Source organism: Lutjanus erythropterus, chromosome 18, assembly GCF_056507025.1.
Source record: "Lutjanus erythropterus isolate fLutEry1 chromosome 18, fLutEry1.hap2, whole genome shotgun sequence".
In the NCBI taxonomy this organism is placed as follows: Eukaryota; Metazoa; Chordata; class Actinopteri; order Lutjaniformes; family Lutjanidae; genus Lutjanus; species Lutjanus erythropterus.
The window spans coordinates 28562845-28584735 of NC_139334.1; the positions used below are offsets into that span (position 1 = coordinate 28562845).

General features: G+C 38.7%; 1 protein-coding gene across 3 annotated transcripts in view; it reads left to right on the plus strand.

The window, feature by feature from the left end:
- Window positions 1–242: 242 nt before the first annotated feature.
- Window positions 243–21891, plus strand: part of klc1a (kinesin light chain 1a) — a 67750-nt gene continuing 46101 nt past the window's right edge. For all 3 annotated transcript variants that reach the window (XM_084743024.1, XM_084743025.1, XM_084743026.1), the window contains exons 1-4: window positions 243–718; window positions 10297–10564; window positions 13379–13609; window positions 15544–15622. In XM_084743024.1, coding sequence (XP_084599150.1) covers window positions 10298–10564; window positions 13379–13609; window positions 15544–15622 — 577 coding nt within the window. In that variant the 5' untranslated portion in view covers window positions 243–718; window position 10297. The remainder of the gene's footprint in view (window positions 719–10296; window positions 10565–13378; window positions 13610–15543; window positions 15623–21891) is intronic.

The following is a 21891-nucleotide window of genomic DNA, read 5'->3' on the forward strand; positions in this document are numbered from 1 at the left end:
AGTAGTTACTTTGCACCACCGAATACAGTACTTGAGTAAATGTACTTAGTTACATATACATTGATGAATATGCACCACCAAGATACAAAATAGTCCCACGAGTATAAAATGTATTAGTAGTCTGTGTTTTCACTGTTCAAATAAATCTGGCTGCTCAACTCGCACCGCAGCTTCCCCTTTAATCCAGGACCGGGATGACATCATTACCGAGGAAGAGTGGGGGGGTGCCGGGTAACGCCATTTTCACGCACCGCGCAGTCAGTCAGTCAGTCATCCAGTCAGTGGACCAGCGAGCTGTCATCTTCATGGGCCACTCGTCAACTTTTTATTCAGCCCCATGAAGCCGCTATCAAGTTAGTTCTAGGGAGCTGTTCCTGCCATGGAACCAGAGAGGAACAGGCTCCTCTCGTGCGGCTCAGACTAAACTCAGTGTTTGACAGATAGTTAGCTGGCTGTTAGCTATGTAGCTAGCTGCTCATCATTAACGGACGGGGGTTGATGCAGTGAAGACCAGCGGCAGTCGGCACTACATATCCCAGCCGGAGACAGTTTGGAAATTCTGTTTTATGACTCACATATTTTTAGATTTTATCGGAAAACGTTGTTTGTCAACGGAACAGCACATTCATCTTTAAGAGGACGTGATTTAATTGATAAGGAGTCGAGGAGAACCAACGTTACAGTCAAGCTGCATTGGCAACGGATGTCCTATAGAACGGTAAGAATGGCTCCGTGTATTTCCTGGAGTGGTCGTTAGCTAATTAACCACTTTGATATTTTTTCATGTGTTTCATTAAGTGTCATTTTGTCAAACAACATTCATTTGAATTATTAATGGTATATAATTTGGGCACCCGTGTTTCGAAGCGTTATCCCCTCTGATGTGTGGTCGGTGTTTACGCTAATTGCAGGAATTAGACGCCATAAGCACATTAACTGTCACTGAGAGTGCTAGCGTTAGCTCAGAGTTAGCACTGTGGTTAGTCTGTGTGACAGGGAAGTACTGGCTAACTGGTTCTTCAGGTTAATCCATTTGTAAGAGAGATAGCTGGGACAAAGCAGCAGGAACTACACGGGCACACGGACAGAGTTTAAAGGGACAGTTCACCCTAAAATCAAAACTAACCTTTGTCTTCTTATCTGTATTGCTATTTATATATCTAGATTGTTTTGGAGATATTAGCTGTAGAGATGTTTGTAGAGCTGCAACAGTTAGCTAGTCTAATAGAATAATCAATTGATAATCGACTATTAGCTTAATCAGCCACTATTTTGATAAGTGGTTCATCATTTGAATATTTTTTTAAAGAAAAAAATTAAAATTCTTTGACTCCAGACTCCTCAATGGAAATATTTTCTGCTTGCTTTGTGTTTCTAAAACAAGATATTTGAGACTGTCATCTTGGGAAACAGTGAACAACATTTTTCACCGTTTTCTGACATTTTATAGGCAAACAACTGTTAATCAATTAATCGAGAAAATAATCGACCGATTAATCAACTATGAAAATAAGTGTTAGTTGCAGTCCTAGATATATGTCTTCTCTCCAGTATAGTGGGTAGGGACATAGGTGGGAATGACCAGAGGCCCCAAAATACGGTGTTATCATTTTGGTTCTACCACTGTGATCCCTCAATGTTGACACGATATTGGACCGGCAAGACTGGCCTGTGAACCAACACAAGTAAATGGGGGTTTTGCCACTTTTTTGGATAAACAGAACTGTATAATTTCCATTTTCAATCAATTTCAGTGAGTTCTTTTTACTGTTTAGGGCTTGTGATTTACATGGAGTAGTAGTGTTTTCTAACTTGCTCCACGTAGATCATAAACCATTGAACATAAAAGCAGCTCATTTAAATTGGTTGGAACTGTAAACATTCTAGTGCTTTTTATCCAAACAAAACGGCAACTTCCCTGTTTACTTTGATTTGTTTATGCACACCACTTTTGCCCTGTCTAATGTGGCGGTGATATTGACGTACAGTTCAAAGGCCAATGCGACATTTATGAGTATATATGTCTACCATAAAAACCTACCAATGCCACTAATCTCCCAAGAAGAAAAATTCAGCATCATCTAAGAGACTGAAAACCAATTAATTTTTATTATTCTATTACTGAAAAGTTTAATTCACATTTGCAATATTAATTATTTATATAGTAAAAGATAAATACTTGCTGTTCGAGTAATGATATAATATTACCATGCAAAACATCAGGATACTATGCTTTGCATCTATAAATGGATGAGAGTTTTGTGTTTGTGATGGTGCAGGATGTAAACATTAATGGTGTCCTCCTCAGCTAAACTGAAACCTCTCGTTCACAGTGATATGGTTGATGGGTGTACTTAATAGAAAGGAAATAGTTCCTACATGAAATGCTCACACCAAGGTCTGTAGATTATCTTGACTAACTGGGTCATAAGTTCTGGAAAGAGACATTGCTGTTGAATTTTCCAAACTTATTTTTTGGTGCTTTGAGCACCACAAGCCGAGTGCCATCTCATTCCATTATTCCCACTGAGAGAAGGCAGACATCTTTACTGCCAATATCTCCAGAGCTCTGCAACCAACACCCAAAGAATCTAGATGGATAAATAGCATTGCAAGTAAGAGGAAGAATGTGTATTTTTGATTTTGGGGTGAACCGTCCCTTTAAACATGTCTGTCAACTGGTGAAAAGATGCACTTGTTGGCCACTGCAGCACCCTGAGGTCTTGATGTTGAGTTTGTCATGTGATAGTTCGTTGTGTTGGATGTCCTTTCATTGATATTCAGAGCAGGGTTGAGAGCTGTGAAAGCTGCCTGTGTTGAGCAGACAGCTTCAGAGGGACAGTGGATCCCAGTGTGGGAGTCACAGCTGGGATCTGAAAACCAGACAGACTGAGAGGTGTCTGTGAATGAATATGAGATTTAGTACACACAATCAAAACACATAATCTCCTACACTGCATGACAGAAATCTCAGGAGTACACACAAGTATTCCTGAGAGTTTTGTTTACCCTGCCCTGCAGTCTTAAATGTTCAGCCCACCCAAAGGAGGACTCATGACAACCTGCACGGCTCCTCCCACAGGCGAACACCCCTCTGCTCTCCAGGGGACAGCTTGTTGTTGGCTCAGAGATCCCAGAGGTTTTGTGTGTTGACCTTTATGGAGTTCTTACTGCTAGTGGGAAATGATAATTATGTGTTGTTGCTGTAGATTTTGTTGTAATGCTGCAGGTCAGGTTGAAAAGCACTGAACGCTTTTGCAGGTGAAGCATGTGAACCAGCAGAGAGCTAAAAACTAAAACATGATGTCTGTCTGAACCTGACACTGACTGCAGATGTAGAACATTTTTATTTTACTGTTGTGTTTTGTAGTTTTCCACATGGTACTTATTACAGCTAGGCCAATTCTGAATTTTTGGGGCTGAAACCAAAATTTAATATTTGAGAGTTTTAAAAATCTAGTAATGATATAGTGGCAGATATTTATTATTTTTTTCACAGAAACACAAAATGTAAACAGATGTTTTTGGTAAAGATTCCTCAAATGTGTTTTTTCTGTTATCAGGACACTGTTTCTAAGTGCCTCAGACATCTTTTTCATTTCTGTACTGTAATTTCTTGTTACTTATTGGCCGACATATTTGCCTGCATGAATATATCTGCCATAAATCTCAGCCCTCAGATTTATTGGTTGGTTGTAAATTAGAATAAACATGAAGGAACACCAAGGATCAAACTCACAGCATACACACAGTAGATGTAGTAAAGGAACAGATTCTTAAGGCTTTTGTCTTTCCTTTGACTCATTTAAAATATATTAATTTTATTAAGCACAGCTAGCTGAAACTAATGCCATCTAATACAGCAATCCTGCATTAGATCCTCCATTCATGAAGATTATAATGTTCAGTTTTTGTTGAAACACTTAGCTGGGTGTACCTGCTATACATGCTGCTGTGATATGAGTTTAACATTTAGTCCAAGTTATATATGAAGGTAATTTACCTACATATTAGACATCCTGAATAAGACAAATTCAGGCTAGCAGATGACACCATCACCTGCACTATTCTTGTTCCAGATTGTGAAAACTGGTGTAAGCTGAGTGTGAAATGATGCCATCAGCTAAGAGAAATGTCTGACAGAGAGGCACAGGAACATTTTCTGGCCTAATGAGGAAGTCATGAGAAACTCATGCTGTGTCTGCTATCTCAAAGTTCTTTTTTACAGCCCACTTTTGGTAACATGGTCTCAAAATCTGAAACTTAATCTGTTGAGAGTCTGAAGCAAGTTATATATCAAAGACGGCGTCTGTTAAAGAAATAATTCAGGCTCTCTTGGTATCTTTCAGCCTTCAGGGTGCTGCAGGGACGAGCGGTGCCACTACTGTCTCTGTAGATCAGAGCATCTTAAACTACTTCAGTGATTCGAATGATAAATTTAATCTCTTGCCCAAGGCCCGGTCATGGAAATAAAAAAAAAAGTCATTGGTGCACTTGTCATGTGAGGGCTTACCAGAAGTGAGCCTGCAACTCATTTTAGGATATGACACACAGTTAAACAGCAGCAAATGAATTCACACAGAATAATTTCCCTGTGCATGGTTAATTTAGAAGAAGAAACCTCGTCAGCATTATTGTTCTGTTGCCAGGAGATCCTGATGTCCACCAGACACAGAAGACCAAATCTGTCCAATATTGATACCAATGTCACTTGTCATTTCCTGTTTCAGCCGTGCAGTGTAATGTCTCATGACTGCCAAATTTGTTAACCCTTTTCTTGGTCTCCACATGGCTAAAGTTGTCACATGATACATTAGTAGTAACAGCTTGATAGTGATAGTGAAATCAAAGACTGCATGTGGAGGATCACAAAGTGCAAAAGGATTAGCACAAGATAAATAACCTTTAAAACAGCTATAATCTGTATTTTTATATTCTCAGTCGATCACTTGACTTAACCCTCCAGCTCTACAGAGTTTTATAGCATCACTTAGCTCGTTGTTTTTCTGTACTGCAACTTTACTGCTTTGGTTCACTCTCACAGTTATTTTGGCAGTGTGAGGCAGCTGTTTTCAGAAAAAGGGTTCTGATAAAACCATTTTATACTACTAAATGTGAGACAGGCAAAGTTATAGATTAGCTGGTGAAGAAAGTGGAATTATTTAGCACTGAAAAAGCCAAAGTGAAGAATAAGAGTTGATACTAGGAGATGTGTTCTAGTGGCAACTTCACTTCGTTCACCAGCTCCCTCAGCCTTTTTAGTCTAAAATAGACTCACAAAATGTAAAGCTGGGAAATATTCTTGCACCTAGTTTCCATATTAAACAGAAAAAAAATGTTTTGAAATGTCAGCGGCAGACAAGGTCAAAGTTTAAATAATTTTAACTTTGAGCGCAGAGCTCAGTGACAAATCCAGGTGATTCACCACACCAAAGGTAGGGGTGCTACTTAGTTGGGCTCCACCACATTCTCTCTATAGTAAACAATAGGACAGCCATTGCAAAGCGGTTTACCGCTGATGGTGTATGTTTGTGTGTGTGTGTGTGTGTGTGTGAGGTGGGACCTAGGTGGTCAGAAACAAGACAAATTAATGCAAATGTTGCTCCAAACCTGTTGGATGTGTAAATAAGCAGCAAAATAACAACAGGTCACAATCTTAACATAAAAGTTGATAGATGTCGGTGTTCACTGTTTCTGCTCCCAAGAAGCCTAAAAATGTGTTATTGCAGGTTTGAAGTTTCAATCTGCCAGAGTATTGTGTTTAAGTTTTGCATTTTTCTAATTTAATTATTTTTTTTGTCAGTCTTTGCTCAGTGCTCAGTGGTGTAGTTTGACCTGCCTTTGCCACACCACAGTGTGGAATAGGTAGGTTATGCCCTTTTTTGTTTCCAGCTCAAGTAGACTAGAGACATAGCTGGTGTGGTAATTTACCCTACCCTGTGCTTAAAGCTATGAATATCAGACAAACTGGCAAGAGTTTGTGAGCAGCAGAGTAGCAAATACAAAATGTTTTCATTGACAGGATACAGGTAGAACAACTGTTACATCATTTGAATAATTGATAAAGTGCAGCCAAACAAACACGCATGTATGAGTGTATGATTTTAGATTACATTTTAACTTGTAGAGTCTCAGAGTGCCTCAGACTTTCTCTTTTCAAATGTGGTTGTGATTCACTGCTCTCATCATGTAATGACTATCAGCTCACACATTGCTGACTAAGATTGTTCTTCGCAGTGCTGCTCTTCCTGCTGCCGGCTCCATCCTCGTGCGTGAAGCCCAGAGCAAGCACTCACTGTTCCTCTTCTTCATTGGTCCCAAACACAACCCAACCCCCCCTCATCCATACCCTACCCCCTACCACCACATTTGTCCTCAGCCTCCTCATCGCCTGATATTACTAACTTAACCTGCTTATATAAAGAGCTGCAGCGTCCCCCAGGCGCTCAGCTTCAAGCCAGCTATTTACATTTCAAAAGTTAACATCAGAAATAGTTTTCCATGCCTTTCCCTGTGGTGTTTTGTGCTCTGAGACTCATCTGATGCCAGAAATAAAAGATTCTAGGATCAGAACAGGAAGAAAGGCTTGTGCTGTCACTTTCACTTCTGTTTTACACAGCCTGCAGTGAGAGTTGATGTCTGTCTTGTTCTTTGCAGTTTGGGATGTTTCCAGTGGTTGAAAGTTGACCTTGCTCTGTGTTGTTGGGGTATAACACTGTGATTTTCAATTGAAACCCAGATTCACTGCATGACCTTTTCAAGGATCAAGTCTGCAGTGTAAGAAAAACTTTTATTTAGATACTTGCATCTTGAAGGACAAGCGTCTTCTTCTATTCAACCTGATGAGCTGTGCAATAAGACCTGCTTATTTGTTTTTTCAGTTTTTCATTTACAGCAGTGAGGGACTGGTAGCTGAGGGGATTTTAAGGAAAAACTGCCATTAACTGACATGATGAGTATTTTCTTTATTAAAGGAGCAAGGTGTCACAATTGCATATGCAGAAATGAGTACAGCAGTCCTGCACAGTAAGTTGATTAGCTGTTTATAACCGTCAAGGTAAAGCTAAGTCAGTTATCCTGAAAACAAAAGCCTGCTGCTCTGAAAATACACAATCTGGAGTTTGAGTTCAGTGCCTGCTTGTCATACTGCCTGCCCAAAGACACCTTCTCCTTCTAAAACATTATTAATGATTTCTTATAATTCATAAATGCACACTTGTTCATTCGGCAAACAATTGTAACAAAAATAGTAATCCACCTCAGAATAGAGATTCAGTTGATGTCAGTGAAGTATTTCACCTTCACGTTTCCTTGACCCATATTACAGACTTCTCCTTTAATTGATAGATTATCGGCCATAGTAGTAAATTATTCCCAAATTTTACTTTCACTATAGAGTAGCAGGTCAGCAGGTCTATAATGAAAATATAGTTAATTGCATTATTAAAGTAATTGCATTATTTAAGTGTGTTTTTGTTGCATTTTAGAAAAAAGTGAAAGATAAACACCAGCAACAGGTTGGTCGATGGTCATTGTTCTTTATCAGCCTTTTGGAAGTTTGCCAACAGTATTAGGAAATTCTTCTGAAAATGTAGTTGCACTCACTAGTACAATTTTGAGGTTAATATTATTTTACTATTTCTTCAAGTTCATGTTACTGAAATTTTCCTGGTGCTGCACAGCTCTGCTCACCTGGAGCTGCTGGTTTCCATCTCCTCCCACACACAGGCAGCGTCAGTTTCCTGCCTTGCTGTCAGCTGATAGGCTGCAGGCTGGTTGCTGAGTCACATGGAGCGATCAGGGCTATAGCTTTTCCTCCGTCTGCTTCGTCCACTCAGGGCGGTCTTCAGCCATTGTTTTTTCTCTTCCACACTTGAACTGAAATGCAAAATGAAATCTGAGGCAGTTCAGGACAAGTCTGCTGTTTTCACCTGGTACCAGTAGCAGCTTTTATACTGAGGTGGGCAAGCTGGTTCAACTCATTGTGTCATTGCAACATCAACGATGAGACTAATGTTATTTCAGTCACACCCAGGAGTTGTTTCATTTCTGCATTCACGGATCCGTGCAGTAAAGCAGAATTTAAGTCAGTGTTTCTAAAATGATTCAGTTGAGAGAGTGTTTGCAGTTTCAGTTTGGTGTGCTCGCAGAGATTTATTAGGCAGCTTGCTACAAGTGCTGCTGAAGCGCTCAGTCATAATCCTCTTAAGTTTGTGTGTGTAATGAATACAAAGAAAAGAAAGTCTGGATGGAGTGGGAAGGAGCACATTGTGAGCACCTTTAGGGTCAGTGTCAGAGGAGCAGATGTTAACCTGCAGTGTTTTGCTAATATGTGCATGATATTAACATCTGTTTTTGCCTGCTATGCCTAATAGTCTTCCTCTTTAATCGCCAAGGCTGATTCAGGATCTGATTATGTGCTATGACAGCATTATGGCAGCACTAAGAAGCTGATTATTATTGGAGATATTGTATTATGCATATATGAATATGTTGGTGTTACTTTATTGTGCAATATTTAATATTGATTATTCAGACTTCCAAAGATGGTAAACTTGAACCTGCCTAAAGGTGTATAGTATAGCTGATTTTTCATATTTTAGCAGCAGTAGGAGTATTAAGCCCCTTTACTTAAGTAGCCTGAAAGTAGCAATACCACAGTTTAAAAATACTCTGTTAGAAATAAAAGTCCTGCATTCAAAACCTTACTCAAGCAAAGGTATGTAAGTATTACCAAGAAAATGTACTTAGTATTTAATTTTATTTAATGTACTCGACAACCATGCATTTTAGTTTATTGGGTCACTATAGGTTTCTAAAATCTTCTGCAAAGTAATTAACTACAGCTACCTAATAAATGTAAGATTGAGATGTGAGATTTAGTGGAGTAGAAGTATAAAGAAGCGTTTAATTAAAACATCCAAGCAATATGCAAGTAACTCAGAATTGTACTGGTACTAAATGTTCAGTAGTTGAGTAAATGTAGTTGGCCAGTTACCTCTCTGTTTTAGTAGGTTGGATTAAAACTGGCTTGACACAAGTGAGGCCAATAAATGCTGACTTAAATTCATATTAATGATGCACAACTATTATCTTGTGGTTCATAAACAAATGTGAAGACTGGTGGCAGCCACTCATTGTGTAATTCATTTTTTTCTCTTACAAGTTGATTTCAGAGTTTCCCTTCTGACAATCCTCACCTCACATCTGTCGTTATCTATAAACCACTCACAGCTCACAAGCCTCTGATGTGGATTTGAACTGTCAGCAGGCAGCAGGTTTAACGTCTGTGGTTTGGTTTATACCTTTCATCACAGCTGCACCAAAGTCCCTCTTTTTTCTTAAAGCGTCTTAAGTGATGACTCTTCAGTTCTTTAGAGCTCTCCAAACAGTATTTTTTTTTTTTTTTTTACAACTGCTACATTACATTTAACCTTTGTTTATCCAGCTTTTTCTGCTGCTGCTCACACACACAGTACTGAGCTTTTCAAGCAGAGCAGGTGGTTCAGTCTGACCTGCTCAAAGGCACCTTGAGTGTAGTTAGAGAGGGAAGAAAGAACATTTCTTATTAATTCTCTCAATCAGAAGCACCAACTCTCCAGGCACCAGTCATGGGTCTAACCTTTTGCATAAGCCAATGTTGTTTCTCACTCTGAGCAGAGTATTGATTGTAAAGGGAGATGAATCCCTGGCAGGGCTGTTAAAGCGGCTGTGTAGCAGCCATGAGACCAGAAAAGGTTAGAAGGATGCAACTTTGAATGAAACATCTGAGGGTTACGTGTTTGCCCATTAATGATCAATCAGTATGTCTCACGTCTCTGGTGAATCCCAGTCTGTTGCTCCTTGAAGTGACTTTCTTTTTTCCTTGTGGACCATTTTTATAGTTTTTACATCGGCGAACATTAACCCTAATTAAACCTTTGTGTTCAATATCTTTTTTTTGTCAGTACTAAACAAGCATAGAAGTCATGAGATGAGTGCATAGGAACAAGTTCAGTCTTAAGATGACTACAGGCTCCTTTTTGGACCAAGAGCATTATCTTCCCCCTGCATTCATTGTGGCCTGATGTTTGTCGTCATAAGTTTTATGAGGACATCCATATCAGATACATTTTATGCAACATTTGTTCTATGTTATGTAAATGAACACAGTGTTTTGGCATTGAATTTTCTTGGTTTGATTTATCTTGTTTTGGAGGACTTGTTTTATAAAACAGTGTTAGTTAAAACAACTGTAAAATTGATTTATACATCATTTTGACATGAACTTTGCTTTGCCTGTTGTTTAAACTGCAGGATGCGTGAGGACATGTCCACCATGGTGTGCGTGAAGGAGGAGGAGGACCCTGGGGAGAAGTTGTCCCAGGATGAGATCATCTCTCGGACCAAGCAGGTGATCCAGGGGCTGGAGGCCCTGAAGCAGGAGCACCACTCCATCCTGGAGGGCCTGCTGGGCACGCTTCGATGTCTGAAGCAGGACGAGGAGGGCGTCCTGGTGGAGGAGAAGTCACACATGATCCGCAAGTCCCTGGAGATGCTGGAACTTGGGCTGAGCGAGGCACAGGTATGTGTGTTTACAACTTCCCCAGGTCTGCCAGTTGTTGGTGAATCATCAAATGAAATATCAGGCTTATTCTGTTAGCTGTATGTTGGTCCATACTGAATATCCAACAGATCGAGGGTAGAGGCTGTGCTTAAGTGTTTTTTATTTAGATTTTTTTTTAATAGCTATAACAAAGTATGTACTCAAAAAAAGTCTAGAAATCATATATTCTTACACCTATTTTCCATATTAAATTACAACCGTACACCTTCTGAATTCAAGTTTCTTCCTTTTAACTAAGACTAGTTAAGACAAGCTTAATTGTCTTATTGACTCATCAAAACTCACTTCATTCACCACTGTCTGTGGTACTGGGTGAAAAGGCTAAATGAAATTCTGTCAGCAAGCACTGGCTCTCACTCGTTCTTTAGAGGCAGACCATTAAATTAGCAAAATAAAATGACAAATCCTGAAAACGACTGGCAATGGGCTCATATTCATCCAATCACCTAATCCTATTATGAAGGCAGAAGACAGTGGGAATTGCAGCATTTTAAAGTTTCAGCACAGATACAAACACCTTTTTTTGTTAAAGGATGTGTGTGTGCCCGTACCACCAGTGTTTGTTCTTGTGTGTCTGAAATAGTACATGTAAACCTCATGATAAAACATTTTATTTTCAGCAAGGACAAGCACAGGGTGTCAGATAGATAGTGGATTTAGCTCTAATCCTCTCTGGCTCCTCCAATAAATTTACACAGGAAAAACTTCAGAAGCTCTGTTTTTAACTGATATATTATTTTTACACTTGGAGAACATTTTTGTTGTAGTTTTTATTGCTGTGGTCCTTCCTTTTTCAGAGTTTACAGCACTCAGACTTATCAGCCACTTTCAGCCCATATTCATCATCAGCGGTGTTTAAGTGCTACTGAAGCGTTAATTTGTTCAGTTCACACTTTGACTCTCATTTTGGTGTCACTGTTCTCAGAAGTTGCTGTCCTGTCAGCAGCACAGCTCCTGAGGAGCTAAAAGGACATTAGACAGACACCTGGCTGACTAACATCAGATTTTCAACGCTGAAACAAACAGAAAAGCATCCATTTCATGAGAAAGAAGAGGGACTGACTTGAAAAAGAAACACTTCAAAAAATGCTGCTGCTGTGGACTGTCTTTAAGTTCACAGCAATTTGTCTCTCTGCAGTGATGCACATAATAACAGACCAAGAAAACAAAGCGTATACATACAAATTCCAATGCAGACCTGTTCACCATGTTGTGTTTTTTGGTCTCTTAATATGATTGTTAAGACATATAGTATTCTAAAATCAGTGTTTTCCAAAGTTCCTCTCATATGGTGGAAAAGATTTCCAAAATCCTCCCAAAGAAAGAGAGCAGAAACAAAGAGCTTTTACAGCTCAGGAGTAAAACATTTTAAAATTCAAATTTTTCAGAGAAAGTTTTAAAGTCTGTGTCATTGTTTAGTTGGCAAACAGTGGCCTATGAGTCACTGATGAGTCATTGTCGAAGTTTTAGCCCCCAGAAGGCTTTGTCTATTAAATATACAATATACTGCACCATGCAGACTCTTAATATCCACTTTCAGCTTTTTGGGTAGCTTGCAGTTATGGTAAAGTACAGTGTGATTCATATTTTTCTGCATAATTTTCCTGCCATAACACCCCTAATGTCTAATTACACCCCTCCCAGTCTTTCACCTTCGAGCATATGCTATTAGGTGGATGCTTTTACCCAAAGTGTCTCCACAATAACATTAGTGTACACATTTTTAGCTCTGATGGGGAGTGTGCAATTACCCCTGGCAGTTTCAGTACACTACTCTACACATTACGCTGCCACTGAATCTGTATGCAGTTTTTATGTTTAATAATATATCTCTTTGTATTACAATGCTGCATTAATTTGTTCCTTGTAGTAAAAGTACAGAAAGTCTGTTGTCCTATATGCATCTTGTGTTTTGGGAAATCTAATCAAGTCAACATATTTTAATCTTTCTTGTCATAATGTCTGGTGAGAATAATTCCTTCTGAGGCTTATGTGCATCGCAGATAAAAGGAAATGGGAATGATTTGATTTCAAGTCGGCAGCAACATGCCATAATAAAAATGTCATCAAATCATGCAGGAATATAGAATCATATAAGCCACCTCACCCACCTTCACCTTGTCCACTAGGATTAGTCACTTCAAGCCAATGGCTGACTAATGACCTTTATGATATTAATTTAAGCATTTAAATATATATTTGGTGGAGCAACAAGTGAGCCATCTGTTAAATGCTAACAGCAAAAGGGTAATGACTCTGCATGTGTTGGAACAACCAATAAGGAGACTGAACATTTTGTTAATTCATTTCAACACTGTATAACCTCACATAAATCTTCCTTTTTAAAACACAGGAATGAACAACTTCCAACTTCACAAAATAGACTTATCTGGACCGCTAACTGAGCTAACATGCTAATTGCAGCACAGTTAGCAACAGTCTGCTGAAAAAAAGGTTTTTGTTTCAACAATCCTCCAGGCCTAACGCTCCCAAAAGGAATTTGATGTGTTTATTCTGCAACTAACAATAAATAAAAAAATAAGACTCGGTTTCGTTAACTTTTAGCGGGCAGCCCTAGAGTCTACATGCCTTGATGACGTTATTCTTCACACAGCCTGACTATCTGACTATCTAGTCGCTCTGCAGTCCAATTTGTTGCCTTCTTGATCATCCCATTGACTGACTCTAGCATCTAAATCACGTGATATGATTTGTGTTGTTAAACTGTGAAGAAGTCTTGTGTATAAAGAAACCCCGCTCCTTTTTGTCCAGGTGATGATGGCGCTGTCAAGCCACCTGAGCTCGGTGGAGTCAGAGAAGCAGAAGCTGCGAGCTCAGGTACGCCGGCTCTGCCAGGAGAACCAGTGGCTGAGGGACGAGCTGGCTGGGACGCAGCAGAAACTGCAGAAGAGCGAGCAGAGCGTGGCCCAACTGGAGGAGGAGAAGAAGCACCTGGAGTTCATGAACCAGCTGAAGAAGTACGACGAGGACTTGTCCCCATCTGTGAGTCCTCATGTCTTCTTCAGAGTGTGTTCAATAAGTTTGACCAGACATCTGATGACTGAAATAGGATTCCAAAATAAAGAAAGTTTAGTTACAGGGTATGGGTACACTGATTTGATAAATTTGCTGATGTTATAAGACTACCTCAATGCAATTTCAATTGACTCTAACAGACATAAAACATGGCTTAGCAATAAAATTTCACAAAAGTATAAGGTTCGGCTCAATAACTGCCAAGGTTCATCAACAAAACAGTTGTTTTTTGCTAGTCACCATTTAGCTTGAGCCTATGGCATTATACATTGCATAAATTAGCCTAGCAGCTAGCAGACTTGTCCTGTGCTCATAGTTAAACAGATGATATGTATTATTTGTACTTTTTATTACTCATCTCTGGTTTAAGTCACTCCATCTCTTGACAAAAAAAACATAACAGTTGAATTTCAGCCTGCATTGCACTTTTTTCAGCTCAATATTGTTGAAAACAGAGCAGCTAATATTGTTGCAGCAAGAGCAACAAGTTAAAGGACTGCCAAATGAGATGCCCACTCAGGTTTGTCATATTTCCTGAGTATTTTATCTCGTAACGCCATTGTTTGTATATGGCATGTGCTTTGTCTGTTGACTTATCTTGTCTCTGAAATCCAAAATGTTTCCAAGAGGACTGTAAATGTCTTCATCTGCACTTTCTTGGCTGCTTGCTGTTATCTGCCTGGTGCCATGTATTTAAAGTAATAGTTATTTTCCAACAATTAGCAGACACTGCTGATGAAAATATCTAAAACATGCACAAAATATTATGATTTTGATCTTAAAAGACAATATTCATCCAGATCTGTTTTCATGGCTCTTGAGAATGCATATTCTGCTAATATTCCTGTTTTTCGTACAGCTACACAGACTATGATTAACATAATGACAGCTGTCCTGCTGCTCACAGGATATATCACATTCAGAGCATATCCAAAATCCTGTTATATCTAAGATACAAGTAGGTGTGTTTTTCCTTCTGACTGCAAAAATGGGCTTTTATTTTGTGGATGCGTTTCTGCCCCAGCCTTCGGTTTGTTTTCAGTGCACAGAGCTGAACGTAAAAAGACGTGTCATGTTGGCATATTCCAAGTCTTTATCTGAAAATGATGCATTTTGGATATTCCAAAGTAGGCCATATTCAAACAGAATATTCTCATCAGTGTAATAGTGGAAAATTAGTGTACATGTAAACCTCTCCAAAGACTTTGCAATAATGTTTTTTCAATATTTAGACATGTTAAAGCCTGCATTAAAATCAAAATATAAATTATGTCAGCCAGTTGTGGGATACGTGTTCCAGATTCTTTGTCATTGAATGAAATGTAGCAGCTCTTTAGAAAACTGCCAAAAAAAAAAAAAGACCTTAAATGAAATTCTTTTTAAAGTTCTGGACTTTCAATAAGTCTTGATAATGCTTCACCAGACATGGGTGAGAATCTCTTTTTCTGTTTGATTTATTTATTTGATTTATGTCAAGTATCTGAATAAACTCTCATGTCTGCTCACTGACCAGCAGATGTGCTGCTTTTAAATTAGTTGAGTTTGTTTTGTCTCTTCAGGATTATCAGAATTGTCTGATTATATAGCTCTCATTCCTTTGAAATAGTCTTCTTCCTGCTGTACCTTTTCTCCCACTGATTCCTTCTATTTTTGGTTTTTAAGTCACTTCCCTGCTCTCCTTATCAGCAGCAGAGTCGAAAGTTATCAATATAAATGATCTCAAGTACTTTACCACACCCAGTCTACAGAACAACTGCCTCAGCAGATAAATAAGAAGTTGGGATGAATTTAGAAAGCACTGAGTCAATTCATTCATTGTCCTTTGACTGTATCCCTTGTTCCCTCTTCTCTCCTCCTCTCTTCCTCTCCTTCTCTCCTCCTCTCCTTCTCTCCCCTCTCAGGAGGAGAAGGACTCTGACTCCAGTAAAGAGACTCTGGACGATCTCTTCCCAGATGACCAGGACGACCAAGCCCCAGGCAGTAAGTGTTCTACCTTCCGCTTCTTCCCTCTGCTCTGGGGGATTATCAAGAATTTTCAGTTCCCGACCCAAATATGAGAAGTAGTTCCTGGCCTTGGGACTTTCGGTAAATGTAACTGTAGTGCTGCTTTTATTATGTGGTCACAGACATGAAGCAGGTCTGTGAGGGTAAAATTAAAGCAATCATACGACACTATTTGTCATTTTAAGCATTCGAGAATTAATGTTTGGTGACTGTCAGAAACAAGCAGCACCAGAAACAAGATAAAAACTAAATGAATACATGAGATAAGTATGATGCAGTAGTGTTCACTATTTGTAATATGTGCAGTAGATAAAGACACAGGAAAACAGTTGTAGCGCAAACTATGCAGTATATAAAGGTAGTACACAACAGTTATATATGAAAAAACAATACAGGGACATGTGAGCATAGATTAAATATATTCTGTATTATGTAAACGATAATGAACATTGAGTGGCTCATTATGGCAAAATAATTCTCCACAGGGTGACGCAGGGTCCTTGCAAAATGACCTGCTCATTGTACCTTATTATGCTTTTTACACTGTGACTGACATTGACTGAAATCAATAATTTGACACACAGTATTGATTGTTAATTATTTTATTTTTTATACTCTTTATCGATGCTGTAGTCCTGTGTAATAGTTACTTCTTCAAACAACTTTATAGCTACTGTACATCCTTCCCACACCATAATCCAAGCATTTAAAAAATAATAATAAAAATAGAGAAAAAACAATGATAATATTAACAATAATATCTTTTGTTAAAACATTTGAATAATGACTGGTCTTCAGTTTGTTACATCAGGCTTTCATTGCTCTATATGTCTTCCCCGATTGCAAGGGGACAGACTGTGACCAGGTGGGTGGGGTCCATATGGATGCTGTTACCCTCCATGTGTCGATGGCTAGAATGCACTCTCCATGTGTGGGAATTTCCCACAATCTTTTATGCTGCTTTTATCATACAATACTGTTTTTTAACTGAGAATATTGAGCTGCACTGTCTGCATGTGCCGCCATCTTGGACCACATATCATCAAGAGATTATCACTGAAAATTCTCTTTGCACTGTTGTATATTTTGAAAGATAGACATCTGAAACATATGGTGAAGCTGAGAGACGTAGTTAACCTTAGCCTGCACTACATTCATTCTTGGCAGTTGAAGGCTGTGACAAATGAAACAAGTTTTTGTGGTAAATTAGATTAGGGTTGGACTGATGGACAATGCCATCATTCATTATGATGAGTGACACTGGTTGACCACTGAGACCTTTACCATCGTAACGTTGTGATTTAAAAGCCCTCTGTATTTGAGGTTGTGTGTCCCCTCAGATTTGCCATAGAGTTGTTTTTCTAACTTCCATTTTTGAAATGTTGGAGTCAAAATAAAAATAAGCTGATGTACATTTTCTTCATTGCATTACATCTCCATGTTATGTTTATAATTTTCTTTTTAAACACAACTATGTTCCAGACATGTGGTGCCGAGACAAAGACCCTTTTAGACCCAATATCTAATATCATCATCCATAGCAATTTCCTGGGGATGAAGTCACATGACATTTTGGTAGACATCACCCAACCCTAAATTAATTATTTATTTATTTATTTATTTATTTATTTATTTAGTTGTAATTTTGAAAATGTCTCTTCAGTAAAATTGATCTCTCCTTCGGGAACAAAACTTCAATCTTTGCAGCAACGTCTAATATAGTAAAGTCTAGTCAGTGGATGTCCCCTGAGTCACAACATATCACATATGGTGCTGAGCTCCTCCTGCCATACAAACCTTTTCTGCACTTTTCCTAAAGTGTCATTAATCTTTGTTTCTTCATCTCTCTCTCCTTACATTTTTCCTGCCTCACTCTACCACTCTCTCACACATAGACACCCCAGTTTTTCTTTGCTCTGGCTCTTCATGTCCACCCCTTCCCTCAGTGTTTGATGGGGTTGTCTTTCAGTAGCTCAGTAGCCCAGACAATAAAGCTGTGTTGGCTGTAAAGACCCATTAGTCAGGACCTAGTTTAGTCTGGAGGGAGGCCAAATGGGGAGAAAACCTCCCAACCAGATTGGTGTTATATAGTTCCAGGATTTCTACAGTGTGTCGTTGTTGTGTGGCTGTAGTCAGGCGAAATAATGTTTGCCAAAAGACCACAGCAGAGTTCAGGAGTTGTTTTGAACTGTTGTTCATGTTAAATATGAATGAAATTCTTCAAGTCTAATCATTTGTTACTATAATACAACAACAGCGTGTTTGTGTATGTGAAAAAGCTTTATTTAACTGCTGTTAAGTCCCACCAGAAGAGCCAGCACTAAATTGGCTGTCTGAATCTGATTTTAAAAAAATTTACTGTAGCTTTGAGTTTGTTTAGAACAACAGACAGAGTGACCTACAAACTCCTGGCCACCACAAAAAGACAGCAAACAGTTTGTTCCCAAACTTGGCATTAAGGTTTTTGAAACTTTTTTTGCACCAAGGTGATTCCCATTTGGCTGCTGGCACCAGTTTGTCAGCCAATTTAAATTGCTGACAAAATGGACAGCAGACTGGTTCACACTCCAACCGCTGCAGATCACTGTCTGAGCCAGACTGCAGCTCTGTGTCCTCCAGTCCTCTTTGTTTCTTCTTTGTTAAACTTTAATTTAACTTACCAGCTGGAGGTTTGGTCACAATGGAAATTTATTTTGCAGAACACATCTAATGAAAGTAATAAATGTTAAAACTTAATATTCAAAGCAGTCTTTCAACGATGTCAAATTTGAAGAGATATTTGAAATTATCTTAAAGGTTGGTAGAATAATGAATATATACAAGAAAGTATTTAATGTGTGTGTGCATCAGATCTTTATATATCTTTTTGCTTTGCACAATAGAGCTCCAACGTTGTCCAAAAACTCATCAATTAGCACAACTGTTGCAGTGGCTGACATGTTCTTTCATTACTATGGACAGACACTATTTTGACATAGATGTCCTGCTGCCCCAAATACCTACTAGAGCACCAAATGGGGATTAATCCACCTCTGAAAATAGTTCTTATGAAATGTACTTTTTACTCCAACTACAGTGGCCGGCTGTTAACGTAAATTACCAAACCCTTTTTCTTTTAATGAAACTATATTTTTGAGCAGTTTTTAGCGATTTGTGGCTTAAGTAGGATCCAGTGGAACCACTGGTCAGCGTTCACACTGGTAATGCCATTCTGTCCTCAGGCACACTTGTGAAGATGCATGCTCCGACATAATAGGTGGCGGTATGCACCTAGTTGTTATGCAATAAACAAAACGTGGAAGAAGAGTACACGTGTCATCAACTAGGCGACATTTTTTTATGTCTTGGTCACAAAATGGGAAATGCCAATCGGAAGATCTCAGATGTCATACAGTGGAGTTGACCTTTGTAATATGCCTGCTATTGTGAATGTTTTGGACATGTTGTCAACAACAACCCTCTCTCCTGCCTTCCTGCATCTTCCTCTATGGTCTTGTGGCTGTGAGGATGAGATGGGCCCATGTAGGTGTTTTTGTCCAGATGCTTTCATGCATGAAGCGGACTGTGCCTGATCACACACAAACCATGCTACCTATTCCGGACTACCTATTCAAATAGACTTGCATGGTACGCAGTGTTCACACTTATCAAACAAACTTGACTTTGGGGTCAAGCATGCTGGGATCCATGGCAGCATCCCTAGTGTGAAAACTCCCTTACATTTAACAGCTTGGCCTCGGTGTGTTTCTGCTCTCAAAGAAAACAACTGTTCCACTGTTTTTGTATGATTAGAAAGTAGCCATTGGTAATAATTCACCATCTTGCTGTTTCATGGGTGTAAAATAGGTTTTTATCCAGACTTCTCTGTATTTTGGCCCAAATTTATGATTACAATGCAGGTTGTAGAGCAAAGGAAGCAGAGCAGGTTGTTTTGGGGATACTGTGTCATATTAAAGGCCTACATTTTTCATGTTTTAAATGGAAAACTTCTCAGCTTCATTATGCTGATTTTCAGCATTTTCCTGAGCAGTGTTAGTAGAGCCTTTGCTGTGTCGAGCACCACGGCCTGCAATGAATTATACGACCAGACAGGAGACACAGAGCTTAATAGAAATGTGGCTGTGAGGGAGGTATTGGGTTGGGGAATTGGAGGAGCATAAGATTGACTTTCTGCAGCATAAATCTCAATAGAAGGGGTGTCACTTTAGAGGTCAATACCGTATAATGATTAAAGAAAATAAATATATGTGACATTTCTCCCTTGAGTTATTAAGACAGTAATGCCAGTATGAAGATATATCAAGTCAGCCCTGGAGCTTTGAATAGAGAAGGTGGACAAGAAGATAATTTATTTAAAAGGGTAATTATTTGGAAAAAATGGACATCTGGCATTAATAAACACAGTTCTCTATCTTAATTTGAGCTAGTAATTATACACTAATAAAAGAAATAGTAGATGTAATATTTAAATATGTCAGGTTACCAATATAAATTTAATTATGGGAATGGTTTACAACACTTTGAGGATGAAGTGGTTGGTAATTGTAAGTAAGGTTTTAGATAAACACAATTTAAAATTCATGTCGTAATGCAGTAATTATGAACCCGCGCCCATTCACACAATAAACATGTCTCAGACGCTCATTGTTACACTGCTGCACACACCCACTCTTACCCACACCTACATCAGTGCTTACAGTAAATACAGTCGAGTAGCAACATTTGAGGATGGTATCTACAAACCATAAAGGACTAAAAAACAAGAAACAGATGGGTGGTAGCCTAGAGGGTAGAGAAGAAGTAGTTTATTAGTGTCATGTTTCCAAATGACTGGGTGAAAAGATTTAATCTCTCTCCTCTTTCGTGTAAATAAATCAAATGAACAGATGAGCAGACTTAAAGTGATGACAGTGCTTAAAGTAGTGTGTGTTTTAAATGAATGAAGAGATTGGATGAATAAGAGAGGATGGTAAGTCAAAGAAGAAGAAAAATTGTATGCAGAAAGAGAGAAATGGGATGCGTTTAGGGTCTGCCGGTGCATGGAGAGTGAACGCATCATCGAATGCTGCTTCCATTGGCATTAATCCTCTCGCAGTGTGAAACGGAGCTGCCTGAGACTGTGTGTTTTTGTGTGTGTGTGTGTGTGTGTGTGTGTGTGTGTGTGAGAGAGAGACGCTGGAGTAGATTAGATGTCTTTCCTCCTCAAGCTTATTCAGACTGCCTGAAAAGCTTTTGGGGTTTTGGTAAATTGCTGTCAGCAGGAAGAAGATAATAGTGGAAGGAGGACGAAAGTAGTGATGACAGTTCTGCCTCTCTTTAAATTGGCCCGAGGCTTATATACACACACATTTTTCTGGACGAATATTTACATTTTAGTAATTTAGCTAACTCTGTTATCTACAGCGAGTGCCCTACTCCTGTTAATGAATTTGATAAATTAGCTGCAGTTTCAGTTGAACCTGCAGTATCTGTATATATTAAAGGGATATTCCAGGGATTTAGTATTGCATTTCCATAATAATTTTTAAAAGAATGTCGAAAAGCAGAGACTTATGTATCTTAACCTTTAGCCCCAATGGAGATTAGGGATGTAAATCACAAGTTTTTATCTTGATAGAATATTATATTCAATCTCCTGAGAATAAAACGGTATTTGCTGGTATTATTAAGTCACAATACAATTGCAATTCCATTAAATTCAGGGGCTTGCAATGATGAGATGATATCATGTGCCAGTCAATTACAGAGGAAGCTGCCACCCCTTTCTTTTCTGCTTTTGACCATAAAAGAAAAAAACACAACACACAAATAATAATTGTAAACAGTTAAGTGCAATAAAGTTTCTTTTAAATTATCTCTAGTAATATAAAACATGGCTTAACAACAAGAAGCCTTTAACAAAAGTATAAAATAATCACTGTCAGGTTTGACAAAACAATTGTTTGTTGCTAGTCATCATTATTAGCTTAAGCCAATGGCATTTTACATTGCTTAAATTAGCATAGCGGCTAACACTTTTCCTCTATAGTTTAGCAAATTGTATGCATTATTTACGCTTTTTCCTACTCATCAGTCATCAATGCTGTCTCCTGACTGAAAACGACTGTTGAAAATCAGCCTGCCTGTAGTTTTTTTCAGCGTAATATTGATGAAAGAGAGCAGCTAATATTGCTGCAACACTACAACAATTTAGTGGACTGGATCCCTGCCCAGCTAATCAATGTTTTCACCTTGCAACGATGATA